Source organism: Centrocercus urophasianus, unplaced genomic scaffold, assembly GCF_019232065.1.
Source record: "Centrocercus urophasianus isolate 14NV4802_14NV808 unplaced genomic scaffold, USGS_Curo_1.0 seq_10, whole genome shotgun sequence".
In the NCBI taxonomy this organism is placed as follows: Eukaryota; Metazoa; Chordata; class Aves; order Galliformes; family Phasianidae; genus Centrocercus; species Centrocercus urophasianus.
Genome location: NW_024884142.1, coordinates 75,135,969 through 75,155,570, shown reverse-complemented (window position 1 = coordinate 75,155,570; position 19,602 = coordinate 75,135,969). Strand labels below are relative to the sequence as shown.

The 19,602-nt window shown below is 34.2% G+C and overlaps 1 protein-coding gene across 1 annotated transcript in view; it reads left to right on the top strand.

Moving 5' to 3' along the window:
• The window catches only part of KIF6 (kinesin family member 6), a 140,013-nt gene that overhangs the window by 21,072 nt on the left and 99,339 nt on the right, over positions 1-19,602 (top strand). The window contains exons 6-10 of the mRNA XM_042821733.1: positions 1,298-1,427; positions 10,216-10,422; positions 12,595-12,738; positions 13,300-13,386; positions 17,693-17,796. Coding sequence (XP_042677667.1) covers positions 1,298-1,427; positions 10,216-10,422; positions 12,595-12,738; positions 13,300-13,386; positions 17,693-17,796 — 672 coding nt within the window. The remainder of the gene's footprint in view (positions 1-1,297; positions 1,428-10,215; positions 10,423-12,594; positions 12,739-13,299; positions 13,387-17,692; positions 17,797-19,602) is intronic.

The following is a 19,602-nucleotide window of genomic DNA, read 5'->3' as shown; positions in this document are numbered from 1 at the left end:
AGGAGAGAAAGAAAAAAAAAAAAAAAAAAAAAAAAAAAAAAAAAAAAAGACACCACCACCCTTTCCTAGGGGTAGTGAGCCCTTAAATAGGGTCCAAGAGAGGTGCAACCAGGCTCCACCCCCTTCTGATCGCACAGTTGAATTGCCTTCACCTGTGCGCCCAGGGCTGACCCACTCCTTTCCTCAGGTGTTCCATCAGTAATTAAGGCCTTGACTCAGCAGTTACTGCACTTTTAACACACTTTTTAACACTTTGAATGGCCTTAACTCAGTGAGCTTTCCAAATTCAGTAATGCAACTACTTGACTTGTATTTTGGATATTACAGGCTGCACTAGCTTAGGAGACCCTAACGGGTACTCAGTAAAGCTAATTAAGTGTAACTTTCACTTACTCTATTAAAAGAAAAATTTCTTATGTAAAGAAGTCTGTTTAGTAATTCAGAAAGAGTTTCAGTGATGGTAAGTAATTTTCCTGGAGTTTTGCTATATCATAGAATCATTTGAGTTAGAAGGGTCCCTTAAAGGTCATATAGTTCAACTCCCCTGCAATGAACAGGGACACCTACAGCTAGATCAGGGTGCTTAAAGCTTGGCCCAGCCTGACCTTGAATGCCTCTAAGCATAGAGTATCTACCACATCTTTGTGATTAAGGCCATTTCCATTTAACTACCTTCTGAAATATAAGGCTTGAAGAGGTACATCTTACAAAATTTCTAGCTTCAGAGGAAATAAATAAAAACATCCTATTTTTATTTGTTGCTTTTAATGAAGAAAAGAATCGTTAACATTTTTAATTAGCAGCATTCAAAGAATGAGAAGAGAAATAGTCTTGAAAAAATGCAAATTACTAGAATCATGTTGGCTACAGGTGTGATGGTCCTGAAATATTCTATCCCTATTTTTCATCATAATTATGTTTTATGCTTCATTCGTGCTTAATAACTGGCAATAGCAGACAGAAGCCCTACTCATTATTTGTTTGTGATGATTCATCTAACATCTTATTCTTGAGATTTCATTCTACCTTACCAAAAAAACTTCTGAAGTGTTCTCTAGTAGGCACAGTTTTTATAATTTCTTTTTCCATTTGGATAAAGGAATAAAAAAAAAGATGGCAGTATAAAATTAAAAAAAAAAAACTTCCTTTAACTTATGCCTTCACCATTTGATATTTTCAGTGTTTTGATTATTTTGCATTTTTAGATGTTACCTTCTAATGCAATCCAAATAAAAATAGAGAACAAAGTTAACTGTACAGTAATTCTATTTCTCTGTTCTTTCTTCCTATCACATAGAAAAGTGACAATAATGGAAGACCCCGACCAGAACATTCACCTGAAAAACCTATCTCTTCAGCAAGCAAGCAATGAAGAGGAAGCCCTAAATTTGCTCTTCTTGGGAGACACTAACAGAATGATTGCTGAGGTAAGAACTGCTGCTACAAATCTTAATTGACTGCAAAAGAATTATAGCATTTCTAAACATCTCCTCAAAAGATTCATATTTTAGAAGTCCTCAGAAATGAATGTGAAATTCTTCCTTTAGAAGTGTTTCCACAATGTAATTAAAGCATTTCTTTGATTATAACTTTCACTTTGTTTTCCTTAGTGATTCTGAACGGTGGCCTTTGATTAAATAATACGCTGCAATTAAAACAAGGAAAACAAAAATGTGTTTTTTCATTTATAAAACATGGGTGGGTAGTGGAAATGCTAACTGAGGGCTCAAACCAATGATTGAGCACCTGGTGGGAAGGCAGGGCCAACTCAGGGAAGCTCAGGTGCATGCAATGACTGGAAGGAGTGGATCCAGACTCCACCCCTTCCCAGACATCATTTAAGGATTGGATGCGAAGATAAGGGTGTCTTGCTGGAGATCCTTCCATGGGTAAGGGCTTCTGAGGATAAGCAGCTTCTTTCCTGGATTTTCTGTATCTATGGCTGTCATGTTTGAGTGAACCCTTGTTTGTTGTAGCCTGGGATCATGCTGCTCTATTTTTGTTGTTGTGTTTTTTATCATGTTACAGTATCATTAGTCTTTATTCACTGTAGTGCAGCTAATTGCATTTTAGAATCTGCTAGAGTTGTTTTTGTTGTTGCTTTTTTTTTTTTTTTTCCTCTCTGACTAAAGAGATATGTAGTAAGCTAGTGAGGAGGAAGAATTTTGAAGCATAGGGTCAAGTAAGTAGCTCTCTGTTGTTGCTGGCTGCTAATTCATCTGGTGATACAGATGAAGATGTGTTTGAATACAAATTATAAGTAGTGCTATGCGTTGTGTTGTTGTTATTTTTTTCTTCGGGAGTCTGGAAACTTGTCAATAACACTGGTAGAAAATTCACTAATGTGAGTGTCTTTTACTATTATTAACTACATAAAGTTATCTTTAGTACTGTTTAACTCGGGGTAGTAAAGAAAAAATGTTCCTCAGCATGCTGAGGGAATATTTTCTTGCTTATTGCAGCAATATACACTTCGTGTAAATGCTAACGTGATTTAAAAAAAAAAAAAAAAAAGACTATATAGGTGGATTTAATTGTAGAGGTTTTTTAAGGTAGTTATCTCATTGTTGCTTTGCGACAGGTATGTTTCAATTCAGAGAGTTTTCTGAGTGGGGCTTCTCCCTAGTTGCTATAAAGCTTACCACTTGTTATCCTTTGGGCTTTCTGACCTAAGGTGAAGGGAGTAATTTGTAATATCACTTAATGGAGTGAGTGTTTTCAGAAATTAGAGATAAATTATGTGATTTAAGATAGAGATTTATGACATCAACTGTAAGTTCTCTAGAGATTCACGTTTTTAAGCCTTAATAGAATTGTGGTAATGCTTCCTGACCTCAAAAAAAAATGAAAACACTATTGCAGTAAGCTTTAAAAGACGTAAGATGAGTTAACTTAAATAGAAAAGTAAGTAAACAAAACTGCTTTATCTATCACATTTATTATTTTTTTTTTTTTAATGATGAGGAATTTAGGACTAAAATAACTGCCATGGATTGAATAAGAAATATGTGGCAGGATTGCAGTCTCTAGAATGGCAGTCTAATAGCCTAGCCCTGTGATAATCCTTTATTGAAAAGTTGTGGTACAGTTTTGAAAATAAGAATGGTTTCTTGGGGCTTTATGGCTGTATTTTTGCCCTTGTAATAACAAGAAGTGTTAATAATTTTCAAGATATTCTGTAGGCTACATTTATTCATTAAATAACTGAACCCAAAAGGAAACTTAAAACAGGATACTTCTTACCTATACAAATCATGTAGGTAGTAAGGGGGGGACGGAAGGGATGGATATGGGGGAGGGGAATATTAACCTGCTCTAATTAGTGCAGAGTTGATTTTTATAGCCCAGTATGAGAGCAATACTTTGTTCCAGCTTTGATGTGTGCTATGGGCTATAGAAATGAAAAAAAAATTAAAAAAAAAAAAAAAAAAAAAAACTGAATGCATAAATGCTTCTTAACATAAAAATCTAAATAGGAAATGTTTCTCTTATATTTTGCCAGGAGGAAATGGGAAGAGTATAAACTCAAAAAACTGATTATTGTGTTGGCTGCTCTTTCATTTGTGTGATCCCTACAAAGCATAGTCTCTTGTACTGTTTGAAAGCATAAGGATCTCAGCAGTAATTTAGTGGAAAAATATGAATTTATTTATATTTACATTTTTAAATCAACTGTATGATTTAGACAGCTCAGATACAAGCAAACAAGGTATTTCAAAAATTAATTTGCATATATGACTGGTAGCAAAGGCATCTTAAAAAGCTCATTTAGTTTTCATTAATGTTCACAGTCATTTTGTTTTTGTATATATACTATTAATATGCCTTCTGTTTAAATGTTCTTTTCTAATATCTTGAAACCAGAAGCTCTTGTTATCACTATCCTTTGGAGTAATATACTGAACCTCTGTGATTTAATTATTTCTTAGTTCTTTTTAGTATTTCCTTTAAAACAGCAGAATAAGGTAGAGACAGTAGCCTTCCAGGAGCACATATCAATCTCAAAACTTTAAAATCTTTTTGTGAGATTGACACTCTTGAATACTACAGTTGTGGGTATGTTTAGCGTTTGTTTTTCCTCTAATGAAGAATCGCTTCATTTTACTGTGGAAGGAAATGTTTTTACTCAATGGTTTTGCAACTATAATACTCCATTGTTTAAATTTGGAAGACAGTGTATACTGCACAGTATTTGTTCCATCATTTAAAACATTTAAAGTACTCATGGGAGAAGCAGTTAGTTTTTGGCAATGTTTAAGTATGTTTTTTCAAGAAAGGAAACTTTAAAACATTTAAGGATAGTTATGGGGACTGACTTGTGACCTATGAATTGGACTCATTTCTTTTATTTTTACTGTCCATTATTGTTCTCAGAAGTATATTTAGGGAGCCACTGGTAGTGTTTGAATTCATTGCTTTCTAGAGGAAATATGAAAAACAGGATTTGAACATGTGAACATACCAGATTTAGTGACACTTGCTAAGAAAGTGTGTTATCCAAGTTAGAGCTTCATTCTGTAATGAATTAGAATGTTCTGCTTTCCAAGATTGCTCATTGGTGTCAGTTGCTAAGTTATTTATATTCTTACAAACCTGCTGTATAGCAACATCAGCAGCAAATGGCATCACCATTTCAGTGCAGGTGCTTTCATTTCAGTATGTGGTAAAGCAATTACTGTGTCATACATATTGCTTTGAGTAGTCCTTAAAATGCTCTAGGATTCATATGGATAAAAGGCACTGTATAACGTAAATAATATTCTCCCTGGGAAATAATTACTTGAAGCTACCTCAGTTACCATGATCTAAAGGGGAAACTGCACTTACTGCGATTATGCAATGGTGAGACATAGAGCGTTGGGTTTCAAAATCAGGGAAGTCAGATAACATTTACTTTATTTGTATTTTTCATAGCAATGAATTTGCAATTGTAACTGTGACAAGCATACCTAGATACTTCCAGAAGTCCCCTCCACTTCAACTGTATCAACCAAAGGGAACTAAAGAAGAACTAAGATCTCAATCATCTACCAAAAATGAAGGCAGGAACTTCCTATTCTTGAATTTACAAACTCTTCCACGTAATATGGTTCTGTAGAAACCTGAAGGGTTAGGCAGATATACTTATTGCTTTCCAACACAAGGGTCTCTACTCCTTTCACTTTGCAATTTGTACTCTTCTATGAACCATTAGAACATTTTAAGGATGAATTTCAACCAGAAAAACAGGTAGCATTAAGCTGCTTTATTATCAACCTTGTAGTACACAGCAGCTATTTTCTTGCCATCTGAACTGTAAAAGGACTAAATCTGTCAGAATTCCTTTATTCAGTAATCCATCTGGTAGTATCTAGAGACCAGAGGAAGTCTGTTTGGTATCTGCACTGGATGCTCTCAGTGCTTTCTACTAGCCCTTGTTAAACACTTGATAATGAAAAAGAGCACAGAGAAAAATAAAAACTTGTACCTTTCCACTGAGACATTCTCTCAAGAAAATGGGGCTATTCCCATAAACAGAGGGATCAACCTTCCTTCATTTGTGCACTGGTTATTTGCTAATTCACTCATACAGAAAAAATCATATTCTTTTCAATGTCTGAACAGTTCAATTCAAAGAAGAAAAGATTCCACTGAAGCAATATTAAGCAGCCAAGTTGAGTTAAGTTTGTGATACAGGCTGAATGGCTGCATTTAATGCTTGTGAGATCTTTTTGTCTCAGCTGTCCTGAACTCTTCTGCATTTTCTCTGGGAGTATTTGGCAACTATAATCAATACATTCTTCCAGACTGTAGCAGCCTGTGTAGGTCTAATGCTTGTTTTCAGTCTTTCATACATTTTTTCTATTTAAGAAGCTTTTCCTTCTTAAGGACTCAGTCATTAAGAACCCTAATGAGGCCAGTAGCCTCCAGTTTCTTACTACTCTTTGTACTAAAAACACTTGTAATACTAGCTTCAGCAAACAAAAGATTGGGAAATGCATCATTTCTTGTAAGATAGATACAATTGAAAAGGTGGATTACTTGGGCTGCAACAGTTTCTAGACCTTCTGTGAGATGATAATGCTTGACAGAAGCATCCAAATTGGATGCTTCTTGCAATTTGGCCGCCCAGTGGGTTTTCATTTAATTAGAAACCACTTTCTTGTAACTGCTGTATGAATAGTAATGTATAGTAGTTATGTGGCGTAAAACATTTTATTTAATTTCGGCAGCCCCAGGTCTGCCCAGATCTTGTTGAAAAGTCAACTAGACTGCATGTCCTGGAAATCTGGCTTGTCTACATTTTCCATCATCAAACCAAACAATGTTGCTTTATGAAAATGTGACCTTGAAAGATATGTTACTGAATTCCTCTTTTTACCATGCCACAAACGGGCAGCAACAGTTGACCTGCTATTAATTCCTTTGTATTTTTCACGGGTGTCACTAAGAATCTGAAGTCTGCTTATGTGGTTCATAATGTCACAGAATTCATGAAAAAAAAAAATATTTCTTTAAAAGTGACTGCAGCTCATCTGTTGTTCTATATATAGCTTTCACAATAGTAACCATCTGCTAAAAGCCAGTCCATTCCCCTCTTCTTTTTTTCCCTTCATCTCATCAAATTAGAGTGAGTATGATTTCATATACATATGTTTGGAATACTGCTAACAAAGCCAAAATGATCTCCAAAAGCCACTGAAGGAACTTTGTAGTAAGTTCTGAGGTACTGTTTAGCAGATTTTGTTTGGCTTTTTCTATTATCAAATTTCCTAAACACCTGAATCATGATAGTCAAAAATTCCATATATGACTGTAAAAATATTTTAAAATGTCCTTAATTTTGGACTGAAAACACTGACGTTTCTGTTGCTTTGTGCTTTTCATGTACTCTTATAGTAAAACAGGTATTCAATAAAATATTGTTTCCTTCATGATTACACTGTGGTAAAGCAACAGTGTTTGCTCTGATACTGGAAAGTATATGCAAGAGATTTTTGAGGTCATGCAGCCCAATCTCTTTGTTGACATGCTCAGGGCTCATCTGTGTCTGAAATTGAATGAACTATTGTCTGTTCAAATTTGTGCCTTGCACTTCCTGTGAGGGTTCTTTATGGTTCTGTTATATGAGTACAGCAAAATGGAGATATACATTTTTACAGTTCATTTCTGTCAGTGTATTGTTTAAAGCATGATACTACTATGAAGAAGGACTGTATTAAAATAATAGTTTAGAATCCCAGGCAGTGACTTCCTAATCAGCTTCATTCATTTTACATTTGAAAAAAAGTATTGAGAAGAAAACAATGGAGTATCTAATGACCAATCCAGCACAACCTACTTTTAACATGAAAAATCAAGTTGCGTTTTGCCATAGACAATGAATTCCTAATAGTGCAAATGTTGTACTGAGCTAACATTCGGAATTCTGAAACTTGGTGTTCAGACCTGTTTTCTTCTTTTTTTTTTTTTTTTTTTATAAATTATTTCCCCTCTTCTGGGGTTAAACAGGTATTACTAAAAGTATATATTGAAATACATGAGTTTTTACTGCACAGTGAAACTGAAGAATGCTTGTTCTGAAGTACTGTCTGTTTCTTGAATACATTTAGCAGCTTTTCCTCATCTCCTATGTTTCTAAAGCTAGACTCATACAGATATTTAGTCTGGCTTAGGCTTGTCTGCACTGCAGTGTGACTCGTGCAATGATTGTGGTGAAGAATGTCCTTAAATTTTAATTTTCCTGAGATTTCAGAGCTGGAAAAATAGAATATCCAATCCTGCTTTGCAGAGCTGCAAATAATAAAATCAGAGCTCTCATAGTAAAATAAATAAATCAGAATTTTTGTACAGACTGTATTTTACCTATTCTTAGGAGAGCTTTCTTGCTTTTCGAACTGGACCTGTAACTTTCCCTGAACCTGTTTATTTTTGTTTCCATGCCACCCCTCGCTGCCCGTTTGTTCGTTTGGCTTTGTCCCTGAAGGCATCATATCATGTAGCTGTATTCTAATATGCTATACAGGATTATGAAATGATCCTTAGAAATCTGGAAGTGGAGCCAGTGATTTGCCTTTTTTATTCCAAAATTCCTTATCTGTATTAACTAAATGACCAAAACTTTTCCGCTCTGAGTTTCACCCTGCTAGGAAATACAGCTAAGACTGTAATTTTATTACAGATGTTTAAACTTGCGGCATTAATAAAATTATTCCTGGTCACTACCTACTTGTTCATACACTCTGTGCTGCCATTTTCAATTATTCTTGTACAAGTGCTTTGTACATCTGCACTGTGATTGCTACAAGAAGCTGATTCAGGTGGTTTACAGGCATTTATTTTTTTTTTAACTGGATCAATTCCCAATACCAGTTCAGTTATGCTGGTGCTGTAGAGGAGCAGCAAGCTGCACCAGGGCTGGAGATAGGTGCTGGAAAATTGAACTACAGTTGATTCAACCAAAAGGTAATAGCTATTCGTATTACTAGGAATGTTCAGCTTGCAGTTTTTCTGTTAAGAGCTGTTTTTATCAAATTAACAAAAAAATCTTCAACGTGTTGCTGGCAAGCTATTTGAACATCTAGCATGCTTCATATCAAAGCAGAGCATAGGGGGAAAAGAAGTAATGTGTTGGCAAATGTATATTGAATCCCTAGATATGACTGGAAAATAGTTGCTCCAGTATAACAGAAATAACATGCAGACAAGAGATCGAATTGTAGAATTTAATCAGGATTTTTTAGACTTTTTTTTTTAAATTTAGTTGTTAACCAAAAATAAAATATTAATTTATTTTGCTACCTTTTTTTTTTTTTGCAAGTCAAATATTTATATCATGATAACAATGCTGCTATACTTGTAAGAGTTCATAAATAATGATTTGTGTAGCAAATCTTTAATCTCAGTACATATTCAAATATGCAATTTGCAAATCCATTTGCCATTTATAAAATGAGCATAATAAGAATTCTTTTTATATTTCTAACAGCAGATGCAACTAAAAGTTTTTAGATGCTATTATTAAAAGGAAGATGCATGTGTGATGGTATCTGATCACTTGAAGATAAAAATAAATATGTGGGTGTTGCTTTAAGTTTTGTTCCCCATCCTAAATGTATTGGGAAACTAAAAGCAAGGAGTCTAAAAAGTGGCCGACAATTTCCATATGTCTAACTAAAGAAGTATGCCAGGAACTATATCAATATGTATCTGAAAGTCGAACTAGATGGACTCTGGAGGTTCCAGTCCTTATAATTCTGTGACTCTTTAATACATATACATATTCAAAGCTAAACCTTTTGTCAAAATTCAGTCATGACATGCAAACTTGTGAGTTGGCAAAGTTAATTTTTTTTGGAAAAAATGAAAATTTTAGTCTAAAGTTTTACAGAAAATTCTATTCTTAGCTATGCTGATATCTAGCAAAATGGTTAAAATGAACTAATTCTGGTAATGAGATTGAAAGCTAGAAGCCAGGCTTTGTGCAAAGCCAGTAGAATATGGAAAGGGGGTTGGCTGCTTGGGAGGAACATAGAAGTGAAGTTTGTGTGCACAGATGTGACCAGCGAAGCTAAGGCCTGCTTGGAATCAAATCTAGCAAGGGTGATCAAGGACAACTCAAAGTTTAAGTATGTGAAGAGCAAAACGAAGACTAAGGAAAATTCTGATTTATGAATAGTAGGGAATTTTCGTAATCCTGACAGTTTTATAGAAAGGAGTTTTAACAAACAAGCTTAACTGTTTTCTGTATCTCTCCAGATGTGTTCATTATGCTTGTTAGCTTTCAAAGGATATTTAACATTCAAACCTGTTTGAATATAAGAAAACAGAACAAGAAGGAGGGGAGGGAAGAGCAGTTCACAATGATATCAGGGTAAAAGGTAACCATTTGGTGATCAGGAATTATTAAACTGCTCTATGATCTGTATGTCCTTTACTAGTAGCATTCCTTAGTATAGTGAGGCCAGCTGCTTTGCTGATGTCCTCAGTATTAGAATATCTCAGAAGGAACAGAAACATAACTGCTTGCTTGCAGTACAGTTTGTCTCAACTAAACTTACCCAAGCACTTGACTGGAAAGTGAGTGGGTAAATCCTCTGGTTTCTTCTTGCATGGATATTATAGGTGAAGTAGCTCATGATTAGATAATTACAATTTCCTGATTTTTAAAGATATGAAAAGCAAAATGGATATATTAAATAAGCATTCAACACTCTCAATTTTCTTTTGTTGTAGACCCCAATGAACCAAGCCTCAACTCGATCTCACTGCATTTTCACTATTCACATCTCTAGCAAGGAACCTGGATCTCCAACTATCCGACATTCTAAGTTGCACTTAGTAGACCTTGCAGGATCAGAGCGTGTTGCAAAGACTGGAGTTGGAGGTCATTTATTGACAGAAGCCAAATATATCAACTTATCATTACATTATTTAGAGCAGGTAAAGTTCAAACAGCATGAAGCTGTTTACTTTTACTACAATTCCAGTGAACAATGTTCAGTGTGTTTTTAATATTGGTTTCCATATTCAGTTGATCAAGACTGTGTATTTGCTGCAGTTTTTAAAAGTGTTTGAGTTGACCATTCCTCATCTGAAATAAAATTTTCGTTTATCTAAATCTTAGTAATTAAAACACAGGGCTGCATTAGCTATACAGCCAAGAACAGGGACTCTTGAGCATAACATGCGTAACATATAATAACTGATGGTAAGTCTCAAATCTTATTTTTTGCTTAATGCTTTTCCTAAATTTTTCAGTGAAGCTAAGCAATATGTGAGTGACTGTAACTGCTCTCTGCTGTTATGCTTCATTAAAGGTGCAATTTTACAAAAAGTGATGCTATATCTGATAACTTTCAGGTTTAGCAGATTAATGAGGTCTCAAGTTAGTTTATTTCACTTCTTGGAAATGAAACTCTCTGCCTTAAACTGTGATTTAAATAATCATATTGCAGTCCTGGTTCAGTAATATTATTAAGGTCTGTTAAGATCAGACCTAACAATATCAAAAATAATAATAATCTTTCTATAATACAATGATAATGAATGTCCTTTTAAGTCATGTCAGAATAAGCCAATTATTTGGTTATCACACCTTGCTGGCTGTTAGAAGATTCAGGTCAGTTCTGGATTCTGGATAATGTACGCTGATCTCTGTCACTTGGTTAAAGAACATAATTTCCTTATCCTTTATATTTGTCCACCTTTCTTTTACAGATTTCTTGACTGGATTGTGAAATTGATTTAGGCGAGGTTTTACCTGAGGGACTTAATGCCATCATCTCCTGAGTTATGTGACTCTTGTATGTGACAGAGGCTTCAGCATCATGAGAGATAGTTATGTAGATTTTCAGCACAGTGTCAGAAAGCTCAAATTCTTCCTGAGTTTCAGACTTCCTGCACGAACTTCAGCAAAAATTGAACTTCTTTGTAACATAGTTGCTGTTATTAGCAGAAATAAGATATCTTCCCTCTGGCTCTTATCGTGTTTTACCAATTTGGATTGTAATCTCCGTACAGAAGAATCTGAGAGTATACTTATTTAATATATACTCTATATTAGTGTAAGTTAATACAATATATATGTTAGTTTGGAATATTACTTAGTATGTAAGATAGTATCTTTTCATCTAATGAGCTGTAGTACACAAGATTTTAAAACCTGGATCCAGGAAACTGTACTCTGATTCCTTTACGTGATAATAATTTTCATATTATCATCGACTCCCTCGAGGACTGCTGGCATAAGATTTATAGTAATAAGAAATATGAACTTTTTGAAGACTTCTAAGATAAAGGAGCCAACAAAAATATTAGTACTAAATTTTCTAAAGCAACAATTTTTCTTTTTGTATTAAAAAAGATGTATGGAGCTATAGAATGTTTACTGAAGGAAAGCCAACTCCTAGCCACTTACAATAGCTTGCACAGCTCATGTAACTACAGTTGTTTTGGTTTTTTTTTTTTTTTTTTTTTTTTTTGAAGTACAGTGCTTGGGCAGCTGTCAGTTCAAATCTTTTACCCCACAGTCTGTTGAAATACAACTTAGCTTTTTATTTAATGATGATCAGGTCCCATAATGTAAAAAGCTGAGAACGTTAGGTGTATCATTTCCTTTTTGGCCAAGACATATATGCCAAACACTGTTGTTGTTTTTCTCTGGTACGCTGTAATAGTGCACTCTTTTAATAGCATATGCATTTTTCAAGGCACTTTCTTGGAAATCAGGGGACTGATCTCTCTAAGAACCGTGTGCTTTAAGATTGTGTCTTTTAAAAGTGTGCTTCAGCCGATGTTAGGGAAGTTTCTACATGAATACTATTCATATTTTAATTTAATATTATTCTAGGGAAAAGTATCTTCAGTAAGTTATTACATCTTAGGCAAATCTGTTATTTTTATGTTATGTTCAGTTTCCATACTGCTGAGTGACTGTAAAGCTAGGATGTAATAACACTAGCCGTATTTGGCTTTTAGGTTCAGTGCCTATAAAGATGCAGACACAATGAAGCTGAAGTGAAAGTTATACCAATAAAATCAGAGTTTTTCAGCTAACTGGATGCATAGTTGTAACTTCTTTGAATGCTTTTTCTATTTCTTCTGTTGTTCCAGGTAATAATTGCACTTGCAGAGAAAAACAGATCCCACATTCCCTATCGAAACTCCATGATGACCTCGGTGCTAAGGGACAGTCTGGGAGGAAACTGCATGACCACAATGATTGCAACTCTCTCTTTAGACAAAAGAAACATAGAGGTTTGTTTGTTATTTCTATATATTTTCAAAAAAAAAAAAAAGTTTTCAGTTAAGAAAATATCCTCATCTTTTGACTTTTATTACAGTTTGAAATTCAAGTGTATATACTTTCATTCTCATCCTTACAAAAGGAAAGTTTAACATTATTTCTACGTTACTACAAAATTACTTTGATTCTGTGATACCATTCTGTACTTATAGTGATGTTCTTTTAATGTTTAATTTTTAGATTTGTAAATTCTCATATTTATCCTTACAATAGCGCACTAGCAAGTCTCAGAAAACTTCATCATACAGCTGATTAAACATGACTGTAACCTCTGGCTAATGGAGGTCAGTTTTTTTGTTTTTATTCATTAGGGATGTACATTTTTTTTGCGTGTTCTGGCATGTAAGTATTAGCTGATCTCAAAGGAGGGAACAATACTTAAGGCTGCAGCTTCACTCCATGTGCTGAATGGGAGTACTCATGCACACAAAAAGAAACTTAGTTCAGCAAGGTCATCAGCAGTCTGCTATAGTTGCATGGTGTTAAGATAACCGAGATTTTTCTTTTTCTAGGAATCTATATCAACTTGCAGATTTGCACAACGAGTTGCTCTTATTAAAAATGAAGCAGTTCTTAATGAAGAAACTGACCCCAAATTGGTGAGAAATGTTTAGGGGCAGAGGGAAGGAGACTGCTTAGTTCTAATTTTAATGATTAATACCAATCACATGGGTTTTTTGTTGCAAGTTTCAGTCTTTTCTTTAAAACTACTATTCTTAGTTTTCCTTTGGGAGCTGATTATAATTAAACTAAGATAAAACCCCTAAAGGCTTTCTGAATGGTGATATTCATTGTAATCTTTCTATTGCTTCATTTAGATTTGTAGTTTCTAAATCATGGCCACACATGATCGGATGTCCCTAGAATTCTTTAAAAATATACCAAAATTACTCGTCACTTGGTGATCATATTTTTTTTTTTTCCTTTACTTACTTGCACATTACCTTGGATTAAAGACTTTAATGTGTTAATTATTTTCCCAATAGTGTTTTCCATGTAGTCAACCACTAAAATTGTCATAGAAGTATTGCTTGTTTGAGTTAACTTGAAAACAGCTAGCAATATAGGTATGAACACACAGGGCTGTACAATGTAGATGCCCCTGAATTTTCTCATTTGAGGTTTGTGGCAGTTTCAAACTTATAGCAGCACTGGTGTTCTTCTAGGGGTTAGTCTGTGACAATACCATCGTGTCAGCTATGCTTCTAACCTAGCTTTGTCCTTAGAGTCTGTGGAAGTTTGGTGGAAAAAGCTGATTTTCAGTATCCCATATTTAGGTGACTTGGTATCTCTAATACCATGCTACACCAACTGAATTGATCTGATGTCAGCGTTTCTCCAAATAAATTCTTCCTGTTAGTTGGTATTGAAACTTAAATAGTACGTAGAAAGCAAGAATGAATTATTCTCCAGACCCTTTTCTCTCCTTTGCTTTACCTTTCTCAAGAACACTGTAGCCTTGTTACTTTTTTGTTGTTTACAAAATCAATAGAATGAATTTTACTTTACACAAAACTGCTTCTCACTTTTCTCTATTTGTCATTGTCTGTAAAAAAATTTAAAAAAAAAAAAAAAAAAAAAAAATGTAGTTGGGAAGAAGAAAATATGTTCTTCCCAGAAGATAAAAATGTTGTGAAGTCATTTAAATTTAAGTTTTTACTTCAGTAGGTGCTTTGAGATCAAACAATTCCAAATGTAACTCCTACATTACAATTTTCTTTTTTTTAGTAATGACAGTGCATTAGGGAGACAATATACCAACATTAGCACAACTAGATTTTTGTAATGAGGAAAAAAGTAAGAGTGATTTCAATTGAGTCTGGATGTGTTACCATTTTGGTAACACTTTTTTGATATCTTTGAACTTTATTGCACTTGCTAATATTTTAGGTTTTGTTCCTTAGTAAGTATTTGGAATGGATGCAATTAATATAGCTTTGATATTATAATACATATTTTATGAAACTTACCCTACAGGTGATTGATGGTTCTTGTATTTGGTTCTGTAAATAACTTTTTTTCTCATGCTTTAAGGTATTTGCAGCTGCTCTATGTTAAGCACTTTTGAAATTAGGATACTCAGTCTGTCCTTCAGAGTATGTTTAGCACATTATAGGGTTAAAGTAAATGGGACATCTCTGGCATAGCAAGCAGCATGATGTATGATCTGGCATGGTGGATTTTGACCATCCTAAAACATGATGAAGGGCAACACACTTTGGTGCAAGTAATCCAGCGATTTATTGATCATAGTTCCCTAACAAATATAGAGTTAAGCCAAAGCACAGCTGAAGGTAAAACCAGCAAGAAATGTAAAGAGCAAGTAGAAGGTCTTGTATAAATAAATTGACATCAGTGGAGCTCAGTAGAGCTGAAGTTGTGCTGCAAAGCAGAATAAAGGAATCTTGTTACTATGTTTCCCTAGTAGGTGAGAGTATAGATAAGACAAAGCAAGAATTTGAATTATATGCTATGATGGGCCAACAGGCAATGGATACATGTTGAAACTAAATTTTAATTACACATCTGGGGGGAAAAAAAACAGGGGTTATGTAGCATGTTTGCTATATATGTGGCTAAATATTTAATTAGGTTCTCCAAGAAGACTATGGAATTTCAATCCTTAGAGGTAACCAACATGCAGATGAATGTGGCCCTGAGCAATGTGTCATATTTAGCCCTGTTTTGAGTTAGGATTCAACCAGCAGCTCTTGTCATATAATCATGTTATACACTCCAACTACATGCCGACTATTTTATCTTGCTTTTTGTCTATCAAAAATTAAAAATCTGCATTAAAAAATGTTTGTAACAAGGTTATTCTATGAAAATTTAGCTGTGGCATCATCTCTATTTTTTTTTTTTAGTTTTTTTCGAGTATCATTATTAATTGGTTATTTAAGAATTTCTAAGTACTTTTTTCAGAATATGCTTTTGTTTTTACAAATTTCATAATAGAATTGTAAAACAGGAAGTCTACTGTTAAATCATTCATAGAACCCTTCCACAGTTGAGGTCTATAGAAATAAGGCAAACTGGAACAGTTCATGTATTAAAAAGCTAAGAATCGTACAGATACAATTCCTCCTTGAGCTTGCTCAAGGATTTAGTAAGGGCAGGAAAGGACAGAGGAAGTAATTTACATTGATAAAGCACAAAGCATTGCCACATTAAAAAAGAAAAAAAATAACAAAAATTTGCTTTATTTTCTTTTTAACAATTGCTTAGTCTTTTGAAGTATTTTATATGCTTCTAGCTTTCTATATGTAGGGTGTTTGAAGATGTAGGAAAGCTTTTTGTTAAGGACCGTATTTATAAGACTTAGATTTAATGTAATTTTCTGCATTATGTGAAATTTTTTCTTTTAAGTATTAAATACATTTACTAAGGATTGGTCAATTCAGCATGCTATGGTGGATAACAATATGCTATTGGGTCAGCTGGGTTGCATGATGTATGCCAAGGGTGTTACAATAAGAGAGATCTGTGAGAGGTAAGGGTACACTTATCATTCCGAAGCTGTATATATGGACATAATTAAGAACTATAGATGGATTTCAGCATTATCTCTGTGACAGAGAGATGTCTGATGAAAAAATGATTTCAGGGTTTGTTTGCTTAACTTTGCTTTCCAAGAGCATGAGAGCAGCAACAGTGACAAAAAAGAAGGCAACGAGCATATCTTTCCTTTCTGTCTGTTGTTTCTTTCTTTGCTTTATAATAGCTAATCATGAAAAACTGTCCTTTCATGGTCACAGAAGTCTTTGATTGAGTTGGAACACATGCAGGCTCCTGACCATTTACTACATCCTGTACAGCTATATTCCACAAGTTTGGTATGTTTTGCTCTGCTGGATCATTTAGCAAGTAAAGCAAAAGTGGACTCAGGAGGATTACAAATCCAACCCCTCTTGTGGAAAAGGCAGGAGAACATAGATATCTAGATTTTATGTGACTATGTGCTCACTGTGGAATTTGTTGCCCACCTTAACTACCTGTAGTATATTCCCAGGGATCTTGTCCAAATGTCTGCTCTTGCAGGACTCTGTAGAGCTGATTGCCAAGGACAATGTCCAGAAGTCTTTTGACCATCTATGCACTCATATCCATCTAAAAAAATTACTGAGTTCTGATACATCTGAGCCATTGTAAGGTAATGCATTCTTAAAATAATCAGTCTCCAAGCAACCAAAAAGACTTGTTCATTCATATTTTAGGCTTGCATATTGTTTCTGTTTCGTGGAATTTGACTTTAGAATGGCAATGATTTCCAAAATATACTTTAATACAACTTTCTTTCCAAAAGTACAGCCTCTAGTAATCAGCTATTCAAATTTAAAGATCTTTCACAGTTCATGTCAATTCTACCATCGTTACTATTCATAATTCCATTCTCATTATGTTGATTTATAGTATTCTTTATTAGTTAGCAACTGATACTTTGTATAGATAAAGTATGCTTTAATAAGTTACTATTGGATTATTACATATAAGATTAAAATGCTAAGATACTATTTTGGAATTCCTGATTTCTGAAGGGAAGGGGAACATCATTTTTGGTATGTAGTTCTCTTTCTGACAGACATCAGTTCCATCTTAAGTCTGTTTTCATCACTAGCAGGCAAAACTAAATTTTTTGCTCACTTTCCTCTTACGGCAAATTAATTTTTTCTGTACAGCCATATCTTCTAACAGGAAGTTTACTGAGTCTGGATGACTTGGATAAATTTCCTTGTACTTGGGTATATTTAAGGTGTTTGGGCTGTTCTTAAAGAGAAAAGAGATTACTTTGTTTTTCTTCTTTATTTCAAGCAAATATTCCCTAATGTCTACTTTCTAGTATAAAAGTCATAACGTAATTAATCATTTTTAGGTGATGCTTGTTTTATGCTTTGTTGTTTGTAGATGATTATTCAGCTGAAAAGAGAGATCCAAGAGTTGAAAGATGAGCTGGCACTGGTGACTGGCATGCAAAGAACATCACAGCTTTCGCAAGAAGAGCTACTTCAGTAATGCCTTACATTGTTTAAATTTTCTTTTGTGTTAACAGTTTTAATCGGTTTCTTTGGTATAAATGTTTAAATTCATCTCAGTGTTCAAGTTCTCAGAGTGAGTACTAAAGTGAGTTTATGTGCCAAGTTAGAATGACAGTTTGCCATGAAAATCTGTGTGAGGCTGTGCTTTTGCAGCTTCAGGTCTGAGAAAGTGAAATAAACTAAATGCGAGGAATGGGAATGCCTCTCAGATGCCAGACAAAAAAGTGTTGTATAATAGTGTAGAATAACAAAAACAAACTTTCTGAAAGTTGGATATCTGATTGGATATCTGATCTAAGAAAAATTAAAGAAGTGTTCTTGTTAAGAACTGTCCTACTGCAGTGTTACTTTGACATATGTCAAGATAAAGCTTGCGTTTCTATTAGAAACATAATCAATGCCTTAAAAGACAAATATTTAATTTGTTTTACTGAATATGCTATTGATAATGCATGAGTGTTGTAATATCTTGCAGTTTTTTAGTAAATAATTATTTTTCAAGTGATAAGCTTAAATATTTTTACATTGCACACCAAATTCTTATTCCATATAATTCTCATAAGAATTTGGTGTGCAATGTAAAAATATTTAAGCGTATCGCTCCAAAATAATGCCTCCTATTTATTTCCATAGGAACTACAACAGAGAGAGAGAGAATAACGCCATGACTTGATAAAACAAATTCTCAGCTACAAAATCTTTTTCATCATAGTCACTACCATTACCTATGAATTTTCACCACTGAACAAAAAAGCCTGCATGCTACACTCAAAAATCTATACCAGTGGAGGTGCTGAAACATCACCCACTACCTCACTGTGCTCATATCCACTGCTTAATCTCCGTAAATGTTCACCAAGCATTGATGAATGTCAAAAGGTGCCATTTTTCCATGTGGAGAAATTCAGTTTCATACCTGCTTCATACTAACTTCCATGTCAGACAGCATTTTTGTCAGACTGCCCCTCTGTTGCCACCTGTTGCACAGCAACAAAATGTAATAATATTGGTGGAAAGGTTCAACCTCCTATTACTGTACCACTCCCATCCCCCCTCTGATGTTGGGGGCTAGCATAATAACACAGGAGGCATTACTTTTGGAGCAACACCTAGGTATAAAATTTCAAAATGGCTATACTCAATTCCCAGTTCTGAAAAACTGATTCTGTGGAATGAATCTGTTTGATACGAATATATTTGTATAAAGCAGTAGTAACTGATTTGGGATTGTTAAGTTTGATGTAGAAGCTAAAAACTTGATTGGTTTTAATTTCATCTGGAAAAGGCCCAGAAAAATACTGTAAGTACTATCCAGGAGATTCTGGAGACATGCAGAATTACGCCTTATTGGAAGTTGTTATTCTTCATTGTCTTATTTTGATTTGATCGGTTTTAATTCCGGAATGAAATTGTATTCTTGTGAAGGGTGAGAAGACGGATAGCATTATACAAATATTTCTTTTAAAAAAAATCTGTTTTCAACACAAGCAGTTACCAATATAATCTTCCAACTAGAGAAGTCCACACAATTCCTATTGGTTAATAATGCAGTGGTTAGGTAGTACTGGACGTGTCCAAGGCATAGAAAGGAAATAAGAGATATAATGAGGAACAGAGTAGTGTTTTTCCTTTGTCTTTCTCTTTCTTCCTTTCTCTTCTTCATTTTTTATTTTTTATTTTCTTTTTTGACAAGAGATTGAATAGAGATGAATTTGAAGAGTTGACTATTTAGTATGTTTAAAAAAAAAAAAAAAAATTTGAATGGTGTCAGCCTCAGAG